The 25,957-nt window shown below is 43.2% G+C and overlaps 1 protein-coding gene across 1 annotated transcript in view; it reads right to left on the reverse strand.

Annotated features, from left to right (window-relative positions):
- Positions 1-6,309: 6,309 nt before the first annotated feature.
- Positions 6,310-25,957, reverse strand: part of LOC138663261 (zinc finger protein 585A-like) — a 96,389-nt gene continuing 76,741 nt past the window's right edge. The window contains exon 12 of the mRNA XM_069749433.1: positions 6,310-9,040. Coding sequence (XP_069605534.1) covers positions 6,756-9,040 — 2,285 coding nt within the window. The 3' untranslated portion in view covers positions 6,310-6,755. The remainder of the gene's footprint in view (positions 9,041-25,957) is intronic.

The following is a 25,957-nucleotide window of genomic DNA, read 5'->3' on the forward strand; positions in this document are numbered from 1 at the left end:
TTAGGAATGAGGCACAAGTCATGTCATTTTTGAATAAGGGACACGTCATTTCAGCTGGTAGGAGTCACACGTCATGTCAGCTAGTAGGAGTCACAGGTCATGACATTTACGAATGAGGCACACGTCATGTCAGCTAGTAGGAGTCAGGTTATGAAATTTAGGAATGAGGCACACGTCCAGCAAATTTTGAAAAATTTGTAAGTTGTACTAGCGCCAGATTGCGCCTGATGGCCACACATTTCATCCGTTTTTTGCCGGATCAGTCAAAAAAGATTTTTCCGGCAGACGGACAAAACATACAGAGGAACGCTTTTTCTGTCCGGTGAAATAACACACAGCGATGGTTCCAGCGATAAACGGATGGAACATGAGGTGAAATGAGTGAATCCGGCTACCGATTCCAGTATTTTTACACTGAGCATGCCCCGTAGCTTCGTTTTCATCTCTCTCTCACGGTCTCTCTCCTCTTCCCCGGAACAGGAAGTCCAAACTCTATGCCCGGTAAACAAAAACGGATCCAGCCAAAAAAAAAAAAAACGGATCCGGCGCATCAGTCAGCGCATTTTCACAATTTGCACCAGATCCGTTTTTTCCCAAATTCGCCGGATTATGCCTGAAGGCAAAAAACTGATGTGTGAAAGTGGCCTAAGGAGAAAAAGTTCACTGCTCAAAAATTAAAGGGAACACTCAAATAACACATCCTAGATCTGAATGAACGAAATATCCTCATTGAATACTTTGTTCTGTACAAAGTTGAATGTGCTGACAACAAAGTCAAGCAAAAATCATCAATGGAAATTAAATGTATTAACCAATGGAGGCATGGATTTGAAACGATACTCAAAATCAAAGTGGAAAATCAAACTACAGGCTGATCCAACTTCAATGGAAATGCCTCAAAACAAGGAAATGATGCTCAGTAGTGTGTGTGTGGCGTCCACATGCCTGGATGACCGCCCTACAATGCTTGGGCATGCTCCTGATGAGGCAGCAGATGGTCTCCTGAGGTATCTCCTCCCAGACCTGGACTAAAGCATTGCCAACTCCTGGATAGTCTGTGGTGCAAGGTGACGTTGGTGGATGGTGCGAGACAGGATGTCCAGATGTGTTCAATAGGATTTGGGTCTGGGGAACGGATGGGCCACTCCAGATCTTCAATGCCTTCATCTTGCAGGAACTGCTGACACACTCCAGCCACATTAGGTCTGGCATTGTTCTGCATTAGGAGGAACCCAGGGCCAACACACCAGCATATGGTCTCAAAAGGGGTCTGAGGATCTCATTTCGGTACCTAATGGCAGTCAGGCTACTTCTGGCGAGCACATGGAGGGCTGTGCGACCCTCCAAAGAAATGCCACACCACACCATTACTGATCCACTGCTAAACTGGTCATCCTGAAGGATGTTGCAGGCAGATCGCTCTCCACGGTGTCTCCAGACTGTCACATGTGCTCAGTGTGAACTTGCTTTCATCTGTGAAGAGCACAGGGCGCCAGTGGCGAATTTGCCAATCCTGGTGTTCTGTGACAAATGCCAAGCGCCCAGCAGAATTGGGCTGTGAGCACAACCCCCATCTGTGGACGTCGGGCACTCAGACCATCCACATGGAGTCAGTTTCTAACCGTTTGTGCAGACACATGCACATTTGTGGCCTGCTGGAGGTCATTTTGCAGGGCTCTGGCAGTGCTCTTCCTGTTCCTCCTTGCACAAAGGCGGAGGTAGTGGTCCTGCTGCTGGGTTGTTGCCCTCCTATGGCCCCAACCACGTCTCCTGGTGTACTGGCCTGTCTTCTGGTAGCACCTCCAGCCTCTGCACACTACGCTGGCAGACAAAGCAAACCTTCTTGCCACAGCTCGCATTGATGTGCCATTCTGGATGAGCTGTACTACCTGAGCCACTTGTGTGGGTTGTAGGGTCCGTCTCATGCTACTACGAGTGTGAAAGCACAACCAACATTCAAAAGTGATCAAAACATCTGCCAGAAAGCATTGGTACTGAGATGTGGTCTGTGGTCAAACAGTGATTGTCAAACAGTGTTGCTTCCTGCGTGGACAGTTTGATTTCACAGAAGTTTGATTTACTTGGGAGTTATATTCTGTTGTTTAAGTGTTCCCTTTATTTTTTGAGCAGGGTATATTCCTACAACATTTACAGGGACTACAGGAGAATAATGGGATGTCCAAATGCTTTGATATCCACATCTGAATTATATACAATCTATTCTGGAGAATAATACAATGCCAAGTAAAAGAAATAAATTGTCTCAATGAAACCAAAAGCCGATGTAAAAGAATTATGCCGAAGTATACAGAAGAACAGAAAGCAAAAAGGGCAAAAGAGGATTGTGGGGTTTGGGGGGAATAATTCAATTATTTAGTTGAATATTTTGAAAAATTAAATATGATACATTTTTATAGAGAGGTTTTGCACAGGGAGTTTCAGGAGGTGAGCTGAGCGTTTCAAGACCCGAACTGCATATTGTCTCTCCAGCCCCCCAAAAATGAAGAACAGCAAAAAGAAGCTGAGGTTGTTCTCCCTATGTAGAGAAATGGTGTAGCTGCGGACAATGTATTCAGGTGCCAACTAGTGTTGAGCGAATATACTCGTAACTCGGTTTTTCCCGAGCACGCTCGGGCGGTCTCCGAGTATTGGTTAGTGTTCAGACATTCAGTTTTCATCACCTCTGCTGAATAATTTACAGCTTATAGCCAGGCTGAGTACATGTGGGGGTTGCCTGGTTGCTAGGGAATCCCCATATGTAATCAAACCGGCTAATAGCTGTAAATCATTCAGCTGCCGCAATGAAAACTAAATCTCCGAACACTAACAAATACTCGGAGATCACCCGTGCGTTCTTGGGAAAACCCGAGCAACGAGTATATTCGCTCATCACTAGTGCCAACTGCAGAGGAGTGCGCTTGCTGTAGAGATATTCATAGTTTGATAGAGGGGGGATTGTGAGCTCACCACACCATGTCATCTGGTGTTGAGATATGTGTGTCGGGTGCCGATCCTGCTGGTGAAGTTCAGCCAAAGATTCAAGGATAAGAGGAAATGAGCAGCACATTCATCCAACAATAGGTAAAAATTATTTCATGATTTATTTAAGATACATTCAAAACATGGGATCCAAAAGATATATATAAAACTTGACGCGTTTCTGGGTCCTAGCGCCCTTAGTCATCAGATATGGCAGGATATTCTGAGTGAACAATTAAATAGCTCTAAGCCAATTACAACATAGGTGGAAAACCATTGTGAAGCATGAAGCACAGGAGTTACCACAGGTCACGTAGATCCATCATGCTAATAAGGATAATTAACAAGAGGACTGTGTATAATAAACAGAAGATTATACAAAAAGCCATCATATACCATTGTCTGTAAAAACACTGCAATATTTTGATGAATCCCAAGAAATTGCTGTCATACACTAATCTGCATCCTGTAAGCTGAAATAGGCTAGGTATTACATCATATTATGGAAAAGATTTTTTTTTTACAAAATATTCCAGAAATACAGAGATATACAAATCTTATACAAATTATACTAGTTCACAGTAAAACAATCAATGTTCAATCATTATATATATAGTTGTTACTGACTAGCAAGGAACTCCTCAAGGCCTGAAATCACATAATTACAGATTATATTGATCATATAAATATATATTTACCATCAGTAACCCTTTCTTTTCTCACATAGCATAGTATGGACGCTATGTGGACGATCTTCTCAGTGTGGACAGGTGATATCAATTGTTCCAGTTTCTTACACATGATCGCTCGGCCAGAAGAGCTGCTGGCGCCGGAACGAGATGCAGCGAGGGTGCGCAGAGAAGGTAAGTAGGATGTGTTTTTTTTCTATGGGAACCATGCATACTAAGATAGGGGATAAGGAGACATGCATACAACAGGGATGGGGAACCATGCATACAAGGACAGGGACGGGGGAACCATGCATACAAGGACAGGTATGGGGGAGCCATGCACGCAAGGACAGGGATGAGGGGACAATGCATACAAGGACAGGGGAGCCATGCATACAAGAACAGGGATGAGGGGACAATGCATAGTTGGCTTGTACTCAGGTTAATAAGTTTACCCAGTTTATCGTGGCAAAATTACGTGCCTCGGCTTATACTTGGGTCGACTTATACTCGAGTATATATGGTATATATAAAATGATCCCTTGATTATAAAATTGACTGACAAAAGGATAAAACTAAACTTTATTAATTCCAAATGCAAAACTATACCCATAATTCACCCCCTGAAGGATAGTCAGAAGGTGACTAATAGAAAAAACATGTACCCCACATCTCCGTATATAAGGTGAGGTGACATATACACACTCGCTCTCCAAGCCTCTCATTTCTACGGGTTTCGTCCGTCCTCGCCATAGGCGACTCATCAGGAGACTATTTAATATTGACCTATATTCAAGCGACACTAGCCAAAGAAAGCCCTAAAATCATGTATCAGTTATCTGAAACAGAAAACTAGCCACATACAAGCAGACCCCAGACGTCAAACTATATACTTCATTAAAAAAAAAACACAAAAATTGAGCTTGGTTTGAGTTGGTATACATGCAGCACATAAACGCATGTCCATTTTGGCCATAAAACATACACAATCTATAAAAGATAAAATGTGCAAAAACCCTACTGTAACTAAATAAGTAAAAAAGCAAAAGTGCATTTAAATAACAGTTAGGCTAAATTCACATTTGCGTTCGGGGGCTTTGCGGAGGGCTGCATACGTCCTCCATTAAGCCCCGCCTATTTCCACATGCGTCCCTACCTTTAACATCGGGTAGGCAGGACATGCGGATGCGTTGTTTTGACGCTCCCGCCGACCGCACGGGAACACAACAAACGACGCACATACATACATCCGCATGTCCTGTGTACGCAATGTTAAAGATAGGCACGCAGGACGCATGCCGAAGTATGCGGAAGTAGGCGAGGCTTAATGGAGTACGTACGCAGCCCTCTGCAATGGCCCCGAATGCATATTTGGACCCGGCTTTAGTAATACTATTTTTGATCAAAAATAGCATAAAAGCCATCATACCACGACAATGTGACTCTGAACCGGATGGTCCTACGCTCTCTACTATTTAAACCTTATCATGTGTCAGTTTATAATCCAAGTTTATAATAAACTCCAGTCTGAGGAATAGATAGTATGTGAACATACAGCATATCACTCAGGGAACACGTAACTGCTCCAGAGATAATAACCATATTCATACTAAATAATTGCACAGAACTCCCAGACATTATGGTTGCACATATCCCTAGTCTTTATAATGATATTGCACTCATTCCCTGACAGACCGCAGCATGGCATTAAGGTACCTTCACACATAACGATATCGTTAACGATATCGTTGCTATTTGTGACATAGCAACGATATCGTTAAGGAAATCGTTATGTGTGACAGCGACCAACGATGAGGCCCCTGCTGGAAGATCGTTGGTCGCTGAACAAAGTCCAGAACTTTATTTCGTCGCTGGATCTCCCGTGGACATCGCTGGATCGGCGTGTGTGACACCGATCCAGCGATGTCTTCACTGGTAACCAGGGTAAACATCGGGTAACTAAGCGCAGGGCCGCGCTTAGTAACCCGATGTTTACCCTGGTTACCAGCGTAAAAGTTAAAAAAAAACAACACTACATACTTACCAACCGCTGTCTGTCCCCGGCGCTCTGCTTCTCTGCACTCCTCCTGCACTGACTGTGAGCGTCGGTCAGCCGGAAAGCAGAGTGGTGACGTCACCGCTCTGCTTTCCGGCCGCTGTGCTCACAGCCAGTGCAGGAGGAGTGCAGAGCACAGCGCCGGGGACAGACAGCGGTAGGTAAGTATGTAGTGTTTGTTTTTTTTTACTTTTACGCTGGTAACCAGGGTAAACATCGGGTTACTAAGCGCGGCCCTGCGATTAGTAACCCGATGTTTACCCTGGTTACCCGGGGACTTCGGGATCGTTGGTCGCTGGAGACCGGTCTGTGTGACAGCTCTCCAGCGACCAAACAACGACGCTGCAGCGATCCGGATCGTTGTCGGTATCGCTGCAGCGTCGCTTAATGTGAAGGGGCCTTTAGTTAGAAGCTGCTAATGATCTTTTGAGCAGTCTCGCTTGAATATAGATCAATATTAAATAAAGTCTCCTAATGAGTCGCCTTTGGTGAGGAAGATGAAACTTCTAGAAATGAGAGGCTTGGAGTGTGAGAGTGTATATGTCACCTCACCCTATTTACTGAACTGTGAGGTATATGTTTTTTTCTATTAGTCACCTTCTGACTAACCTTCAGGAGGTGAATTTTGGGTATAGTATTACAGTTGGAATTAATAAAGTTTAGTTTTATCCTTTTGTCAGCAAACATGGGGAATGACAAGATACAACCCATTAAGAAGATCCAATTTTGGTTAAAATGATTCCAAAATTCTGAACATAAAAAAGGCTTCTCCCCTATGTAACAGTTCTGATGTTTATTAACAGTTGATTTCTAAGTAAAATATTTCCCACATTAACCTTCGTCAGGCTGCATAATTTTACAACGTTAACAGGCTGCAGAGGTACAATTGTACCTTCATATATACCTCCACTGTGATATTTGGCCAATATATTCTGGACCAAAACTGCAGAGATGTCACAAAATTTCAGCCCTCTACGGCTTTTCGAAAAAAAGTTATTGCGATTTTAAAACGGAATAGTTACAATTGTACCTAGTCAGCCGGACGAAGGTTAAGAAAATGAAAAAGGCTTCTCCTCTGTGTGACTGCTCTGATGTCTAACAAGACGCTCTTTCCGCTTAAAACATTTCCCACATTCTGAACATGAAAACGGTTTCTCCCCAGTGTGGATTCTCTGGTGCTTAACACAATCTGATTTATTGCTAAAACATTTCCCACATTCTGAACATGAAAAAGGCTTCTCCCCTGTATGGATTCTCTGGTGTATAACACAATCTGATTTATTGCTAAAACATTTCCCACATTCTGAACATGAAAAGGGCTTCTCCCCTGTGTGAGTTCTCTGGTGTCTATCAAGATGCCTTTTCTGGCCAAAACATTTCCCACATTCTGAACAAGTAAAAGGCTTCTCCCCTGTGTGACTGCTCTGATGTCTAACAAGAATATCTTTCCGGTTAAAATATTTCCCACATTCTGAACAGGAAAAAGGCTTCTCCCCTGTGTGAATTCTCTGGTGGATATCAAGATACCCTTTCTGGCTAAAACATTTCCCACATTCTGAACAGGAAAAAGGCTTCTCCCCTGAGTGGGTTCTCTGGTGCGTAACCAAAGCCGATTTCTGATAAAAACATTTCCCACATTTTGAACACGAAAAAGGCTTCTCCCCTGAGTGGGTTCTCTGGTGCATAACCAAAGTCGATTTCTGATTAAAACATTTCCCACATTTTGAACAGGAAAAAGGCTTCTCCCCTGAGTGGGTTCTCTGGTGCTTAGCCAAAGTCGATTTCTGATTAAAACATTTCCCACATTTTGAACAGGAAAAAGGTTTCTCCCCTGTATGAGTTATCTGGTGACTAACAAGCTCTGATTTATTGTTCAAACACTTCCCACATTTTGAACATAAAAAAGACTGCTCCCTTGTGTGAATTTTCTGGTGAGTAACAAAATGTGATTTATATGCAAAACATTTCCCACATTCTGAACATGAAAAAGGTTTCTCCCCAGTGTGGATTCTCTGGTGCTTTACACAATCTGATTTATTGCTAAAACATTTCCCACATTCTGAACATGAAAAAGGCTTCTCCCCTGTGTGGATTCTCTGGTGCATAACACAATATGATTTATAGCTAAAACATTTCCCACATTCTGAACATGAAAAAGGCTTCTCCCCTGTGTGAGTTCTCTGGTGTCTATCAAGAAACATTTTCTGGCTAAAACATTTCCCACATTCTGAACAGGAAAAAGGCTTCTCCCCTGTGTGGATTCTCAGGTGCATAACACAAGCTGATTTTTTGTTAAAACATTTGCCACATTCTGAACATGAAAACGGTTTCTCCCCAGTGTGGATTCTCTGGTGCTTAACACAATCTGATTTATTGCTAAAACATTTCCCACATTCTGAACATGAAAAAGGCTTCTCCCCTGTATGGATTCTCTGGTGTATAACACAATCTGATTTATTGCTAAAACATTTCCCACATTCTGAACATGAAAAGGGCTTCTCCCCTGTGTGAGTTCTCTGGTGTCTATCAAGATGCCTTTTCTGGCTAAAACATTTCCCACATTCTGAACATGAAAAGGGCTTCTCCCCTGTGTGAGTTCTCTGGTGTCTATCAAGATGCCTTTTCTGGTTAAAACATTTCCCACATTCTGAACAGGAAAAAGGCTTCTCCCCTGTGTGGATGCTCTGGTGCATAACACAAGCCGATTTGTGTTTAAAACATTTCCCACATTCTGAACATGAAAAAGGCTTCTCACCAGTGTGAGTTCTCTGGTGTGTATCAAGATGTATTTTCTGCTTAAAACATTTCCCACATTCTGAACAGGAAAAAGGCTTCTCCCCTGTGTGGATTCTCTGGTGCTTAACACAAGCTGATTTGTGGTTAAAACATTTCCCACATTCTGAACATGAAAAAGGCTTCTCCCCAGTGTGAGTTCTCTGGTGTGCATCAAGATGTATTTTCTGGTTAAAACATTTCCCACATTCTGAACATGAAAAAGGCTTCTCCCCAGTGTGAGTTCTCTGGTGTGTATCAAGATGTGTTTTCCGGTTAAAACATTGCTGACAATCTGAACATGAAAATAACTTCTTTGCTTTAGGAGCAGTTTGTTTTTTAATGCCTCTTTTGTGACTTTGATTTTCCTTAGCAGTCGGTAATGAATCAGAATATAGGACCTGTTTCATAGGATCAGATGACAGATCTTTGCTGTGAAGGGATGATGGTATACCTGGAGTAACAGCAATCAATTCAGGTGTATCTTGTAGGATCTCAAGATCGTCAGATTTAAAAATTAAAGAAATCAGCTGTCCCTCTGATCTCCTGGTACAGCCATCTGCTAAGATAAAAAACAATTATGTTTTAATAAAATATCCTTGATTTTTTTTATTTTTTAACATTTCTACTTAAACTGTTCATAAAAATGGCAAGCTATCTAAAAAACTTTATTTACCAAGACAATGACAGTTCACAGTCTAATAGAAAACTTTTAGGATGAACCAGTAGAGCAAGGTGTTCAACTGTTTGTTCATTCTGCCTCCCAAATATTGAATAAAAAGAAACCAATCAATGTTATGAAGGCGAAAACAATACCAAATCTCATCTCACAAAAAACAAGTCCCCACTCAGGTCCATCATCTGTGAATGGAAAAACAGAGGTTCCCACAATATTAGTGGCTGAAAGGCTGTTGAAAAGCAACAGGTTTTCTATAAACCAATGCAGAAAAATCCGCTCTCACTTCTGAGTCTTGAGGTGTGCAAAAACAAAATTTAGGATACCTGTATTTACCAATATTATAATGAGAAGAGTCAACTTACTTTGCAGTGTGTGTCTTCTACAGCACAATCTGGGCACTATGTGTTGGGTAATAAAATGGAAAATGTGTAATTTTCATTCTCCAATGTCCACTGCATGTTAGTTTCTGGAAAGTGGCTGTTGAATCAAAATATTGAGTCCTCCTACACATGTGGTCAAAATTGTTGTTACCCCTCGTTTAATGACAGAAAATCCCACAATAGTCACAGAAATAACTTGAATCTGACAAAAGTAATACTAAATAATCTATGAAAATGAACGTCAGACATTGCTTTTCAACCATGCTTCCACAGAATAAAAAAAAAATAAAACTCATGAAATAAGCCTGGACAGAAATGATGGTACCCTTAACTTAATATTTTGTTGTACAACCTTTTCAGGCAATCACTGCAATCAAATGACTTCTGCACCTCTCGATACGTATTTTAGCCCACTCCTCAAGAGCAAACTGCTCCAATTGTCTCATGTTTGAAGGTTGCCTTTTCCAGACGACATGTTTCAGCTCTTTCCAAAGATGCTCAATAGTGGAGCATCTTTGGAAATCCCTAAATCCCGTCCCGACAAGATCACATTTAGTGACAGAAGAAGATGACACAAGAGTGTGACTTTTTGGCAGTAAGTTGACAGTAATCCTGAGAGGGAGGAAGTTGTTGAACAGATTGTCACCCCCACTGATCATCCGGTTACCTCCACCACCAGACAACCAACCACATCAGGACCAAGAGGGGTGAGTAGGGTAAGACAGATACAGGAGTATTATCCCTGGAGCTCCTCTGACTAGTTAGCTATGCTAAAACAATTACCTGACCTTGAGAACCAACCATTCCCATTTTACAGACAAATAAAGACAATACAATGGACGTATAAGTGCACCTGGGCAGATCTAGAGAGTTTGGTAAGCACAAAGGCAGGTGAAGTACTAGAATGCATAATTAAGACTTTTACAGATGTGACAAAAGGACACGAAGTAGACTGATTTTGATTGACACTGGGGCAGCCGGAACTGTGGTACACAAAGGCTTGATAATGCCAGATATGATTACTAACGAGATTGTGGAATGTGTGGGGGTAGAGGGACAAGTGATGGAAGCCCTTATGATTAAACAAATAAAACTAAAATTACAAGATAGCCAAGGGGTGCTTACAAAACTTTTTGTTAGTGACAATACCCCTTTGAATTTGCTGGGAGCAGATGTGTTGAGTGCTATCCAGGCCACCATACAGTACTCTCCTGAGGGTATTACAGTCACAAGTCCCCTCTCAGATAAAAGCTTGTGTAAGATTGTAGCAATGGTGTATATGACAAAAGCAGTGAAAGTATACAATCGTATACAAGATTTCTCTCGCGTATCACCCCTACTCTGGAACCCTCTACCACAACACATCAGACTCTCGCCTACCATCGAAACCTTCAAAAAGAACCTGAAGACCCACCTCTTCAGACAAGCCTACAACCTGCAGTAACCACCGATCGACCAAACCGCTGCATGACCATCTCTACCCTCACCTACTGTATTCTCACCCATCCCTTGTAGATTGTGAGCCTTCGCGGGCAGGGTCCTCATTTCTCCTGTACCAGTTATGACTTGTATTGTTTAAGATTATTGTACTTGTTTTTATTATGTATACCCCTCCTCACATGTAAAGCGCCATGGAATAAATGGCGCTATAACAATAAATAATAATAATAATAAAGTAACAACCTGACACCAGAATGTCCGAGGACAGGGAAATGAGTCCAGACACCAGGTACCAGACACCATTTTGGAAAAGGGAAAAAAAATAATTGATGTGGGTCGGCTGTCCATTCCCCCGGTCATGATAAAATTAAAAGGAACCACTCCTCCTTGGTTAAAGCAATACCCCTTGAGCCTAGCCAAATCAATGACCCTGAGCAAGGATATTAAAACCCTGCTATACTGTTCGGTCAAAAATGACCGTTTTCGAACTTTGATATTTTAAAAAAAAATTTATTATGCGGTTCTGAAACTTGTGGTTACTTCTATTTTCCTAATTTGAGGGGTTCTTTCTAAGGGTCCTTTTTTTTGTTTAGTTTGAGTAAAACAAATGAGTTATAATTTCTTTTGAGGCTACTTATTGCATCTACTATTGTTTATGAAGTTAACAGTTGCTTTAGGTGCAGATTTACACATGCTTTCAGTACAAACCATACGCATTGGCTTTCAGTACAGTTCTGTGCAATTTTTTTTCTCTGTATGTTATTTACCCTTCTTTTCCTCTAAAAATAAATAAATTCTGTTGTCCAGATTGCATATTGTAAAAGAAAAGATTTTTTTTCCTTGTGTTGGTTCTCTGAGCAAAGCAGACCTGAAAAGCTAATGAGTCATATCTGCCAAATGGTTTTTTTCTTCTCTGCCATCTCAGCATTCCAGGGGGTGGTGTGTGGTGTCTCTTTTCTTATCTCAATTCAATTCAAATGAGCTTTATTGGCAGGACTAAGGGTACCGTCACACAGTGCAATTTTGATCGCTACGACGGCACGATTCGTGACGTTCGAGCGATATAGTTACGAGATCGCAGTGTCTGACACGCTCCTGCGATCAGGGACCCCGCTGAGAATCGTACGTCGTAGCAGATCGTTTGAAACTTTCTTTCGTCGTCTAGTGTCCCGCTGTGGCGGCATGATTGCATGGTGTAAGGCTACGTTCACATTAGCGTTGCGCCGCCGTGCGTCGGCGACGCAACGCACGCTAAAACGCGCGCAAAAACGCGCGCGTTTTGCGACGCGTGCGTCGTTTTCCAACGAAAATCGGACGCACAGAAAATGCTACATGTAGCGTTTTCTTGCGTCCGACGCTAGTGTCGGAAACGACGCACGTGGCGAAAACCGCCACCAAAACGACGCACGCGTCCCCTATGTTAAATGTGAACGTAGCCTAACATATATCGTATACGATGTGCGCATAGTAACCAACGGCTTCTACATCGCACATACGTCATGAAATTATCACTCCAGCGTCGTAGATTGCAAAGTGTGACAGCAGTCTACGACGCTGGAGCGATATTGTTACGACGCTGGAGCGTCACGGATCGTACCGTCGTAGCGATGAAAATTGCACTGTGTGACGGTACCCTAAGTAAATTGTTAGCATTGCCAAAGAATAGGGTAAACATATGGGGGTGGGGGAGGGAGGCATATAGAGGTCCAGGATATCTCCTATCCTCTAAAAGGAGTTTGATATGTTTCCAGGGTGGGGTATAGGAGTCCATGACATATCAGGCTCAGTATCTCAATTATTTTTATATTGCTTATGCATTTTTATTTTATTTTTACTATTTTTTCTAAATGTTTGCACGCAGTTAAATTTTATACTATAGTTAATTTTAGTAATAGTTATAGTTGTTATAGTAGCAGTAGTAGTTGTTTTAGTTAGTTAAGCTCAAATTTGTAATTTCTATGCAGAATTCACTAAGGCCTTGTAACCTTTATAAACACAAAATAAATAAAAAATTGATTTTTTTTACGTATTTTTTTTATAATGACCAACCATGTTCACATACAGTATAATAATGCAAAAGGTATTCAAAAATTTATTTTAAGTAGCTAAAACAGAATTTTAATAGGTCCGGTCAAAAATTACCGAAGAAGTACAAGTGTATAGTGGAAACGAACAGACGAGCAGGGTTAAAGAGTATGTTAAGGCAGGGGTGCTGGTGCAAAGATCTTTCCCCTGCAACACCCCTTTGTATCTCATTAAGGAAAAAAAAGACCCAAGGGATCTGACACTTACAGAATGACTTAAGGGCTATTAATGATGTTACAGAAAGTGTGGCCTCAATTGCCCCTAATACACACACCGTACTGTCACAGATCCCAGCAACATAAAATGTTTCACAGTTATTGATTTGGCAAATGCATTCTTCTCTGTACCCCTGCACCCTGACTGTCAGTATCTTTTAGCTTTACTCACGATACTGTTGGACGGTCCTCCCACAAGGGGGAAAGAACTCACCTACCATCTATCTATTCAACAGCAATGGCAGGGATACTTGAGCAGTGGCAACTACCTCATCCACAGATTGTACTATTGCAGTACATGGATGACCTCCTGCTCTGCTGCCCGGACCAGATGTCCTGCAAGGAAGCTACAGTTACTTTGCTATGCTTTTTAGCAGAAAAGTGTTCTAAAGTCTCATGTGACAAACTACAGTATTGCAAACAAAAGGTGACATTTTTAGGCCACTGTATTGCCAAAGGTACAAGAAAGAAAGGAAACAAGCAGTGCTGACAAAACAGACTGGAGGAAAACAGAGACCAATAGCTTAGGCTGGGTTCACATTGTGTTTATCTGGCACATTAGACGGACTGCGTTACACCACGGCATAAAGCGGTATAATGCAGTCCGTTAACGCTGCTATTAACCCCTATTTAGGGCGCATCGCCAACGCATGCCATAATGAGCATGCACTAGCGATGTACCCACGGACGCAGGCTGCAGCGTTTCCGGGTCCATCACCGCTAACGCAGATAGAGCATCCGCTAGCTCTATCTGCGCCAGCGCAATCGCATTTCGGCACTTGCATTAACACAGTCCGTTTAACACATGCTTTAACGCAATGTGAACCTAGCCTTAGTACTCAGCATAGTCAGACCCAGTGATTAGAGGGTCTCCTACGTGTGCCCGTGCTGTAAGAGCTGCTGTATTACTGCTAGGCATGTGAGATCACACTGACATTTTCCTTTGACAATTTACTCCCCACATGACATTAATGCCATACTCATACAAGTTCAACCAAAACACCTGTCTATGGCCAGACAGCTCAGACTTGAATGTGCTCTAATAGTAATTCCTGAATACATCACCCTCAAAAGATATAATGTTCTGAATACAGCCACTCACCTGCCTGTGGATTCAGAAAAGGGGGAATTGGTGACGGTGTTAGCAAGTGAGAATGAGTACTTTGTCATGACGCACGAACATGACTGCATAGGAACTGATGAGTCAGGAGACAGTGGGTTTTACATATGTTCATGAAAAAAAACTGTTCCTAATGCATATTTTGATGTTTTTATTTTTGTAGATGGCTCTAGATACCACCAGGATGGGCAATTCTACACTGGATAAGCAGTAGTATCCTCACATGAGGTAATCCGAGCTTAACCACTCCCTCCTCACATGTCGGTGCAGGAGGCAAAGTTGAAGGCACTCACTGAGGAGTGTAGAGCTGCTGCAGGTAAAGTCAATAATATTTACACAGATTCGAATTATGCATGGGAAATGTCCCATGATTGTGGCATTATTTGGAGAATCAGAGTGTTTCTTACATCAGCCGGTAAGTCCATTAAAAATGCAGAGCTGGTGAAAAAATTAATGGAGGCAAACCAGGAATTCAAGCTTGAGGAGGCTAATTTGCATATTCCAGGTGCCTTCTGGGAAAGCGAAGAGTCTCCCTAAGCTAGAAGATCGTTGGGTACAGCCGGGACCAGCTGCTTGGAAAGAATCACCAAACCAGGGATTCAAGCTTGAGGAGGCTAATTTGCATATTCCAGGTGCCTTCTGGGAAAGCGAAGAGTCTCCCTAAGCTAGAAGATCGTTGGGTACAGCCGGGACCAGCTGCTTGGAAAGAATCATCAAACCAGGGATTCAAGCTTGAGGAGGCTAATTTGCATATTCCAGGTGCCTTCTGGGAAAGCGAAGAGTCTCCCTAAGCTAGAAGATCGTTGGGTACAGCCGGGACCAGCTGCTTGGAAAGAATCACCAAACCAGGGATTCAAGCTTGAGGAGGCTAATTTGCATATTCCAGGTGCCTTCTGGGAAAGCGAAGAGTCTCCCTAAGCTAGAAGATCGTTGGGTACAGCCGGGACCAGCTGCTTGGAAAGAATCACCAAACCAGGGATTCAAGCTTGAGGAGGCTAATTTGCATATTCCAGGTGCCTTCTGGGAAAGCGAAGAGTCTCCCTAAGCTAGAAGATCGTTGGGTACAGCCGGGACCAGCTGCTTGGAAAGAATCACCAAACCAGGGATTCAAGCTTGAGGAGGCTAATTTGCATATTCCAGGTGCCTTCTGGGAAAGCGAAGAGTCTCCCTAAGCTAGAAGATCGTTGGGTACAGCCGGGACCAGCTGCTTGGAAAGAATCATCAAACCAGGGATTCAAGCTTGAGGAGGCTAATTTGCATATTCCAGGTGCCTTCTGGGAAAGCGAAGAGTCTCCCTAAGCTAGAAGATCGTTGGGTACAGCCGGGACCAGCTGCTTGGAAAGAATCACCAAACCAGGGATTCAAGCTTGAATTTTTGCCTGTAGGACATTATTGCAAGAGAGCTTGGCTGAGTAGATTACACAAGAAGGAAAACACACAGCAAGTCAGCAGGATCTAGGAGCAACATGGCAGATGTGACAACCTACATGGTGAGCTGCAGCATGAGCTACATGTTCACAGATCGACCAGAAGAAGAATTAAATTTCACCTGTCAGAAGTGTAGACTAGTGGCCCTTTTAGAAGAAAAGGTGCGGGGTCTGGAAGAAAGAATAGCAACCTTGAAACTCATCAAAGAGAATGAAGACTTTCTAGACAGAACAGAAGCATCTCTACTGGTCACAGAAGGTGAAAAAAGTGTCAGAGAACCTCCAAAAGCAGATGAGTGGAAGCATGTGACCAAAAGAAGCAAGAAGACCATGGAGAAATCACCAACCACACAACTGAAGAACCGATATCAAATCTTTGTAGAGGATGAAGATGGCACACCTAAGGATGAAGCAATACCAGCAAGCAAAAAAGAAAAGGGCACACAGCAACAAGTGACAGCAAAAAGTACAGCCAAGAAGCAACGAAGAGTGGTGGTGGTGGGAGACTCACTACTGAGAGGCACAGAAGCAGCCATCTGCAGACCGGACATAACTGCAAGAGAAGTATGCTGCCTTCCAGGTGCGATGATCAAGGATGTGACCGATAGGATACCAAAGCTCTTCAACTCCAAGGACGTCCACCCATTTCTTCTGATACATGTTGGCACCAATGACACGGCAAGGAAGGACCTACCGACAATCTGCAAAGACTTTGAAGAGTTGGGGAAGAAAGTAAAGGAACTGGATGCACAGGTAGTTTTTTTCTTCTATCCTTCCAGTACACGGGCATGGCACCAGGAGATGGAACAGGATCCTTGATGCAAACAACTGGCTAAGACGATGGTGCAGACAACAAGGATTCGGATTCCTGGACCACGGTGTTAATTACTTGTACGATGGACTCCTCGCCAGAGACGGACTACACCTCAACAAACCTGGGAAACACACATTCGCCAGAAGACTCGCTACACTCATCAGGAGGGCGTTAAACTAGAAGAAGAGGGGACGGGAAGAAAAACATTAGACTTGAACAAAGAAGATCCAGGAAAACATACTCAGAAGGGAGGTAAGAACATTTCTAAAACAATCCACAGCGAGGAGATTGGAACAAAACAAAATCCTCTAAACTGCATGCTTGCAAACGCCAGAAGCCTGACAAACAAGATGGAAGAACTAGAAGCAGAAATATCTACAGGTAACTTTGACATAGTGGGAATAACCGAGACATGGTTAGATGAAAGCTATGACTGGGCAGTTAACTTACAGGGTTACAGTCTGTTTAGAAAGGATCGTAAAAATCGGAGAGGAGGAGGGGTTTGTCTCTATGTAAAGTCTTGTCTAAAGTCCACTTTAAGGGAGGATATTAGCGAAGGAAATGAGGATGTCGAGTCCATATGGGTCGAAATTCATGGAGGGAAAAATGGTAACAAAATTCTCATTGGGGTCTGTTACAAACCCCCAAATATAACAGAAACCATGGAAAGTCTACTTCTAAAGCAGATAGATGAAGCTGCAACCCATAATGAGGTCCTGGTTATGGGGGACTTTAACTACCCGGATATTAACTGGGAAACAGAAACCTGTGAAACCCATAAAGGCAACAGGTTTCTGCTAATAACCAAGAAAAATTATCTTTCACAATTGGTGCAGAATCCAACCAGAGGAGCAGCACTTTTAGACCTAATACTATCTAATAGACCTGACAGAAAAACAAATCTGCAGGTGGTCGGGCATCTAGGAAATAGCGACCACAATATTGTACAGTTTCACCTGTCTTTCACTAGGGGGACTTGTCAGGGAGTCACAAAAACACTGAACTTTAGGAAGGCAAAGTTTGACCAGCTTAGAGATGCCCTTAATCTGGTAGACTGGGACAATATCCTCAGAACTAATAATACAGATAATAAATGGGAAATGTTTAAGAACATCCTAAATAGGCAGTGTAAGCGGTTTATACCTTGTGGGAATAAAAGGACTAGAAATAGGAAAAACCCAATGTGGCTAAACAAAGAAGTAAGACAGGCAATTAACAGTAAAAAGAAAGCATTTGCACTACTAAAGCAGGATGGCACCATTGAAGCTCTAAAAAACTATAGGGAGAAAAATACTTTATCTAAAAAACTAATTAAAGCTGCCAAAAAGGAAACAGAGAAGCACATTGCTAAGGAGAGTAAAACTAATCCCAAACTGTTCTTCAACTATATCAATAGTAAAAGAATAAAAACTGAAAATGTAGGCCCCTTAAAAAATAGTGAGGAAAGAATGGTTGTAGATGACGAGGAAAAAGCTAACATATTAAACACCTTCTTCTCCACGGTATTCACGGTGGAAAATGAAATGCTAGGTGAAATCCCAAGAAACAATGAAAACCCTATATTAAGGGTCACCAATCTAACCCAAGAAGAGGTGCGAAACCGGCTAAATAAGATTAAAATAGATAAATCTCCGAGTCCGGATGGCATACACCCACGAGTACTAAGAGAACTAAGTAATGTAATAGATAAACCATTATTTCTTATTTTTAGGGACTCTATAGCGACAGGGTCTGTTCCGCAGGATTGGCGCATAGCAAATGTGGTGCCAATATTCAAAAAGGGCTCTAAAAGTGAACCTGGAAATTATAGGCCAGTAAGTCTAACCTCTATTGTTGGTAAAATATTTGAAGGGTTTCTGAGGGATGTTATTCTGGATTATCTCAATGAGAATAACTGTTTAACTCCATATCAGCATGGGTTTATGAGAAATCGCTCCTGTCAAACCAATCTAATCAGTTTTTATGAAGAGGTAAGCTATAGGCTGGACCACGGTGAGTCATTGGACGTGGTATATCTCGATTTTTCCAAAGCGTTTGATACCGTGCCGCACAAGAGGTTGGTACACAAAATGAGAATGCTTGGTCTGGGGGAAATTGTGTGTAAATGGGTTAGTAACTGGCTTAGTGATAGAAAGCAGAGGGTGGTTATAAATGGTATAGTCTCTAACTGGGTCGCTGTGACCAGTGGGGTACCGCAGGGGTCAGTATTGGGACCTGTTCTCTTCAACATATTCATTAATGATCTGGTAGAAGGTTTACACAGTAAAATATCGATATTTGCAGATGATACAAAACTATGTAAAGCAGTTAATACAAGAGAAGATAGTATTCTGCTACAGATGGATCTGGATAAGTTGGAAACTTGGGCTGAAAGGTGGCAGATGAGGTTTAACAATGATAAATGTAAGGTTATACACATGGGAAGAAGGAATCAATGTCACCATTACACACTGAATGGGAAACCACTGGGTAAATCTGACAGGGAGAAGGACTTGGGGATCCTAGTTAATGATAAACTTACCTGGAGCAGCCAGTGCCAGGCAGCAGTTGCCAAGTCAAACAGGATCATGGGGTGCATTAAAAGAGGTCTGGATACACATGATGAGAGCATTATACTGCCTCTGTACAAATCCCTAGTTAGAACGCACATGGAGTACTGTGTCCAGTTTTGGGCACCGGTGCTCAGGAAGGATATAATGGAACTAGAGAGAGTACAAAGGAGGGCAACAAAATTAATAAAGGGGATGGGAGAACTACAATACCCAGATAGATTAGCGAAATTAGGATTATTTAGTCTAGAAAAAAGACGACTGAGGGGCGATCTAATAACCATGTATAAGTATATAAGGGGACAATACAAATATCTCGCTGAGGATCTGTTTATACCAAGGAAGGTGACGGGCACAAGGGGGCATTCTTTGCGTCTGGAGGAGAGAAGGTTTTTCCACCAACATAGAAGAGGATTCTTTACTGTTAGGGCAGTGAGAATCTGGAATTGCTTGCCTGAGGAGGTGGTGATGGCGAACTCAGTCGAGGGGTTCAAGAGAGGCCTGGATGTCTTCCTGGAGCAGAACAATATTGTATCATACAATTAGGTTCTGTAGAAGGACGTAGATCTGGGGATTTATTATGATGGAATATAGGCTGAACTGGATGGACAAATGTCTTTTTTCGGCCTTACTAACTATGTTACTATGTTACTATGATGTTACTGATCCAGGTTGGCATAATCAAGGTGAAAGCACACACAAACGGTGACTCAGTGGAGGTAGAGAGCAACAGAAGGGCAGACCAGGCTGCTAAAGTAGCAGCAAGGCAGCCTAGGGAGCAGTGGACGGGGCGAGGAGTCAACCTATTACAGCCACACTGAGCCTAGATGTCCTGAAATCCCTTCAGCTGCCCAAACAGAGAAGGAACACTGGGGGAGAATGGGAGCTGAGCTGACCTGAACTCAAATGGAGTATGGGAGAATAAGGATAAATTGTATATACCAAGGTCCCTGTTCCCAATCATGGCGCAAGAAACACATGGCCCCACTCACACCTCAAAATGTCACATGTGTACCATGGTAAATGCCTTCTGGATCACTCCTGGTTTCAGTTACGCAGCTGCGAAACTCGTACAGTCATGCCTCATCTGTGCACAGCACATCCCAGGTAAAACAGTAAAAGTCCCTAAGAAAGCGACACCCAGGCCTCTCTACCCGTTTCAGAGACTGCAGACTGACTACATACAACTACCCAAGGTAGGTGCGTATAAAAAAAAGTCCTAGTATGTGTAGATCTCTTCTGAGGTTGACTGGAAGCCTGTCCGGTAAAATGTGCAAATGCTAAAACGACTGCAGACAAACTGATGAAAGAACTGATCTGCAGGTATGGTGTCCCAGAAACCATAGAAAGCGATAGGGGTATACACTTCACGTGAGAAATAATGAGGGAAGTCATGCAGGCTCTGGGAATACAGTAAGCATTTCACACCATATAGACCACAAAGTAGTTGGAAAGTGGAAAGACTAAACAGGACACAAACTGGAAATTCAAAAGGCCATGGCAGACACAGGAAAGAGATGGGTAGAGTGCTTGTCTCTTGCACTCTTGTCAGACACACTCTAAATAGAAAGACAGGCTTGTCTCCTTTTGAAGTCAAGACTGGTCTGTACTTCCCACAGGTGCTACAAATGCAACACGGTGCTATGACAGCCTATGTCCAGGCCTTGCAGAAAAGACAATGTGGTGCATAAACATCCGTGTTCTCATCCATTCCAAATCCTAATGCCAGAGCAGACGTACATCAGCTGAATTCAGGTGATTTGGGTGGTCATACACAGACACGTGAGAAGGAGCCTAGATCCACAGTTTGACGGCCCATTTTAAAGTCCAGCTGACCACATTCACCTCAGTGAAACTTGAGGGAAAGCCCACCTGGATCCATGCCAGTCAGTGCAAAAAGATCTTTTCACCAGCAGAATGACTATTCTCCTAATCACTTTGCTGGCAGTGGCAGGATTATTGCACTCTACAGAGACACTTTATAAACTTTTAAAGTTTGTTGACAGGTACAACACACGTATTCAACAGCATGCACTTCTTATAAAGGATGTGTGTCATGGGGTCCTTCTCAGGTATCACACAATCAACAGAGCAAGAGTATTTTAAACAATTCCAAGACCTATATTTAGGCAAAAATACGACAGTTCCATATATGATCCATCACACAAAGGATAAAATAGTCCAGAACCCAAATGCAGTTCAGTAACAGGATAAAAGTCCAACAATCCAGCAGACAGAGGATAACATAGTCCATATACTCTTTCTCTCTGAGATGCTGTGAACACATCATAGTTCCACACAAGACTGATCAGTGTCTCACCTCCCTGATATTTTACAAGTCCCCCTCCTCATTCACAGGTTAGGGGGGTGGGTTGCAGGGGCTCATTGTGTCAACAAGCTAGTTCAATATGTCATTAGCATATTAGCAAACAGAATTATTCACTGACCCTTTGAGAAGACAACAATACAGTACTGTGGGGGGCTGATAACAGATGGCAACAACAGCCATTCATCAATTAGCAAATAACACATCCTACAAGAGAACACCATGAAAATCAGTAAAATACTGATACAAAATAAATGATATCCACATACCATATCCCACCATCACAACCTCTCCCCACTCTTAATATGTGAGCATGCCATGAGGTCTACACAGACCTCTGGCCTGCTCACTTAAGTCCACTTTGCTCCACTGTTTATAGTTCCTTGTACAGTGGCAGGGGTTTCAATAATCATGAGCACTTGTTATCCATATATTCCCAGGCCCTGGATTTACGGTCATACCAGGTTTTTTGACTGGACTGGGCCATTCGCTGATGTTCATTAGCCAAGGTAGCTAGCTGGGCGAGACAGTCTCTGAACTCTAGAACATATGGGAATGATGGGCGTTCCGGTGCCTGCGATATCTCCCTCCAATTGTTCTTTCAGAAGAGTGAGAGGCCCACAGACCTTGCCAAACAGATTGCGCCTCGTTGACACTAACTCCCCAATGTCGTTTCCAAGAAGGATATCTGCAGGAAGTCCTCCCATATCTTCAATCCAACAGTTTTTCTCCAAAACCATAATCCAAACGTACCAAAGCTCGCTGTATATATTAGCGGACACCCCCTGCCAGGACAATGGGAAATCTGGGACCCTGGTGAATTGCCTCGGGTGCAAACACACGGGGGTCAGCAATAGTCAGGAATGCCCCTGTGTCTCTAAATCCCGACACTTTGTATCCATCAATTAAAAGTTCCTGCAGGTGGCTTTGCCGTTGTTCTGTATTTCTGAGAGACAAAGGCTGGAGTCCGTACACTCCAGGAGAGGTATCTATGGTGTCCGGGTCAGTGGTCCTCTCAGGTGGGGGTGGTGCCAACTCTTCCTCAGGTGGGATGGAGTGTACAAAATGCACTGGACGAGTTGGGGATGCACAAGGCTCCCTCCGAATCCTTTAGGGACAGTTGGATTGCAAATGCCCAGATTGCCTACACCAATAACATCTCCTCTCTGTGATACCCACAGGTCGTGGTCGGAACCATTGGCGCCCAGGATGGTGATGCGTGATTTTCATCGGCTTGCGACTAGGTGGAAGGGCAGATATAATCGGAGGGGGACGGGGTGCGGGAGCAGGCCGTGGTTCATTGTCCAGAAGCCTCCTCCATTGTGGTCAGATACTAAGGGCTTCATCGGCCAGGGCTGCAGCTCTATCCACGGTACACGGCGTGCGCTCCCGGGCCCATTCCTGTACCTCTGCGGGGCACTTGGCAAGAAAAAAATTGTTCTATAAGGAACGCCTGTATAACATCTTCCACAGTAAAGGTGTTTTCTGTTTCCAGCCATCTCGGACATGCCTGGGCCTTCTTATGTGCATACATCTTAAACGATCCCCCTGTGGTGCAGGGGAGGTCTCGGAACTTGGCCCTATATGAGTCTGGGGTGATAGCATGGTAATCCAGGATAGTCCTCTTTACAATGTTATAATCCCGATTTCGATGTGAGGCAATGGTTCGGTAAGCCTCCACCATGCTTCCGTTCAGGAGTCCCACTAACAAACGCATCCAGCCAGAGTGGGGCACCTACATCACAGCACACTGATGCTCAAAGTCCTTGAAGAACCCCTCCACATCTTCGGAAGCCTCATCAAATGGCTTAAACTTTGTCAGGGTGATTCGTACAGGCTCCCGAAACGTTGGGTTTACACTCCACATCGCATTACTCCCTCTTTCAAGCTCCATTGCTTCTTGTCTCTGCTGTGCCCAGCGGGCAGCCACCTCCTTATACATCTGAGAGATGCCTGGGCCCAGAACCGCCATCTCTTCTTCGCACCACACCACCCATTGGCTTTTTGGGGTGGGGGTCCTCGTCTCCTGGGCTTGGAGAAAAAGGAAACTGCACACGTGCTGTGAGCAAAGTCACTTTATCAGATCTAATGGAGCAAGAGGCAGTATTTTATACCATTTACAACAAATGTAACTCAATGTAATTCATGTATCCCTCCCCCTGTTACCCGGGTCATGCGGACCTTTACTTCCCATGTACCAAGAACATGTTGTGGCTGACCATTGAGAACATATATGATAAGTATAAAATCCTTGAATCGGGAGACTACAAGTCTGCTGCATCATAAGAGCAAATTCTAGCAGATTATAGCAAATTAAAGGCCACGTATTATACAGCACAGCCACGTAGTATATAACACAGCCCACATAGTATATAGCACAGCCACGTAGTATATAGCACAGCCATGTAGTATATAACAGCTCACATAGCATATAGCACAGCCACGTAGTATATAGCAGCCACGTAGCATATAGCACAGCCACATAGTATATAACACAGCCACATAGTATATAACACAGCCACGTACTATATAACACAGCCATGTACTATATAACACAGCCACGTACTATATAGCACAGCCCACATAGTATATAGCACAGCCACGTAGCATTTAACACAGAACACGTAGTAGATAACACAGCCATGTAGTATATAACACAGCCCACGTAGTATATAACAGTCCACGTACTATTCAGCACAGCCACGTAGTATATAGCACAGCCACGTAGTATATAGCACAGCCACATTGCACATAACAAAGCCCACGTAGCATATGGCACAGCCACGTAGTATATAGCACAACCACATAGCATATAGCACAGCCACATTGCATATAACAGCCCACATAGTATATAACACAGCCATGTAGCATATAACAGCCCACGTAGCACATAGCAGAGCCACGTAGCATATAACACAGCCCACGTAGTATATAACACAGCCATGTAGCATATAACAGCCCACGTAGCATATAGCACAGCCATGTAGCATATAACACAGCCCACGTAGTGTATAACACAGCCATGTAGCATATAACAGCCCATGCAGCATATAGCACAGCCACGTAGCATATAGCAGTCCACGTAGTATATAACACTGCCCACGTAGTATATAGCACAGGCAGGTAGCATATAGCACAGGCACGTAGTATATAGCACAGCCACGTAGTATACAGTTAGGGCCAGAAATATTTGGACAGTGAGACAAGTTTTGTTATTTTAGCTGTTTACAAAAACATGTTCAGAAATACAATTATATATATAATATGGGCTGAAAGTGCACACTCCCAGCTGCAATATGATAGTTTCCACATCCAAATCGGAGAAAGGGTTTAGGAATCATAGCTCTGTAATGCATAGCGTCCTCTTTTTCAAGGGACCAAAAGTAATTGGACAATGGACTCTAAGGGCTGCAATTAACTCTGAAGGCGTCTCCCTCGTTAACCTGTAATCAATTAAGTAGTTAAAAGGTCAGGGGTGGATTCCAGGTGTGTGGTTTTGCATTTGGAAGCTGTTGCTGTGAGCAGACAACATGCGGTCAAAGGAACTCTCAATTGAGGTGAAGCAGAACATCCTGAGGCTGAAAAAAAAGAAAAAATCCATCAGAGAGATAACAGACATGCTTGGAGTAGCAAAATCAACAGTTGGGTACATTCTGAGAAAAAAGGAATTGACTGGTGAGCTTGGGAACTCAAAAAGGCCTGGGCGTCCACGGATGACAACAGTGGTGGATGATCGCCGCATACTTAATTTGGTGAAGAAGAACCCGTTCACAACATCAACTGAAGTCCAGAACACTCTCAGTGAAGTAGGTGTATCTGTCTCTAAGTCAACAGTAAAGAGAAAACTCCATGACAGTAAATACAAAGGGTTCACATCTAGATGCAAACCATTCATCAATAACAAAAATAGACAGGCCAGAGTTAAATTTGCAGAAAAACACCTCAAGAAGCCAGCTCAGTTCTGGAAAAGTATTCTATGGACAGATGAGACAAAGATCAACCTGTACCAGAATGATGGGAAGAAAAAAGTTTGGAGAAGGGAACGGCACATGATCCAAGGCACACCACATCCTCTGTAAAACATGGTGGAGGCAACGTGATGGCATGGGCATGCATGGCTTTCAATGGCACTGGGTCACTTGTGTTTATTGATGACATAAGAGCAGACAAGAGTAGCCGGATGAATTCTGAAGTGTACCGGGATATACTTTCAGCCCAGATTCAGCCAAATGCTGCAAAGTTGATTTGACGGCGCTTCATAGTACAGATGGACAATGACCCCAAGCATACAGCCAAAGCTACCCAGGAGTTCATGAGTGCCAAAAAGTGGAACATTCTGCAATGGCCAAGTCAATCTCCAGATCTAAACCCAATTGAGCATGCATTTCACTTGCTCAAATCCAGACTTAAGACGGAAAGACCCACAAACAAGCAAGACCTGAAG

Source organism: Ranitomeya imitator, chromosome 2, assembly GCF_032444005.1.
Source record: "Ranitomeya imitator isolate aRanImi1 chromosome 2, aRanImi1.pri, whole genome shotgun sequence".
In the NCBI taxonomy this organism is placed as follows: domain Eukaryota; kingdom Metazoa; phylum Chordata; class Amphibia; order Anura; family Dendrobatidae; genus Ranitomeya; species Ranitomeya imitator.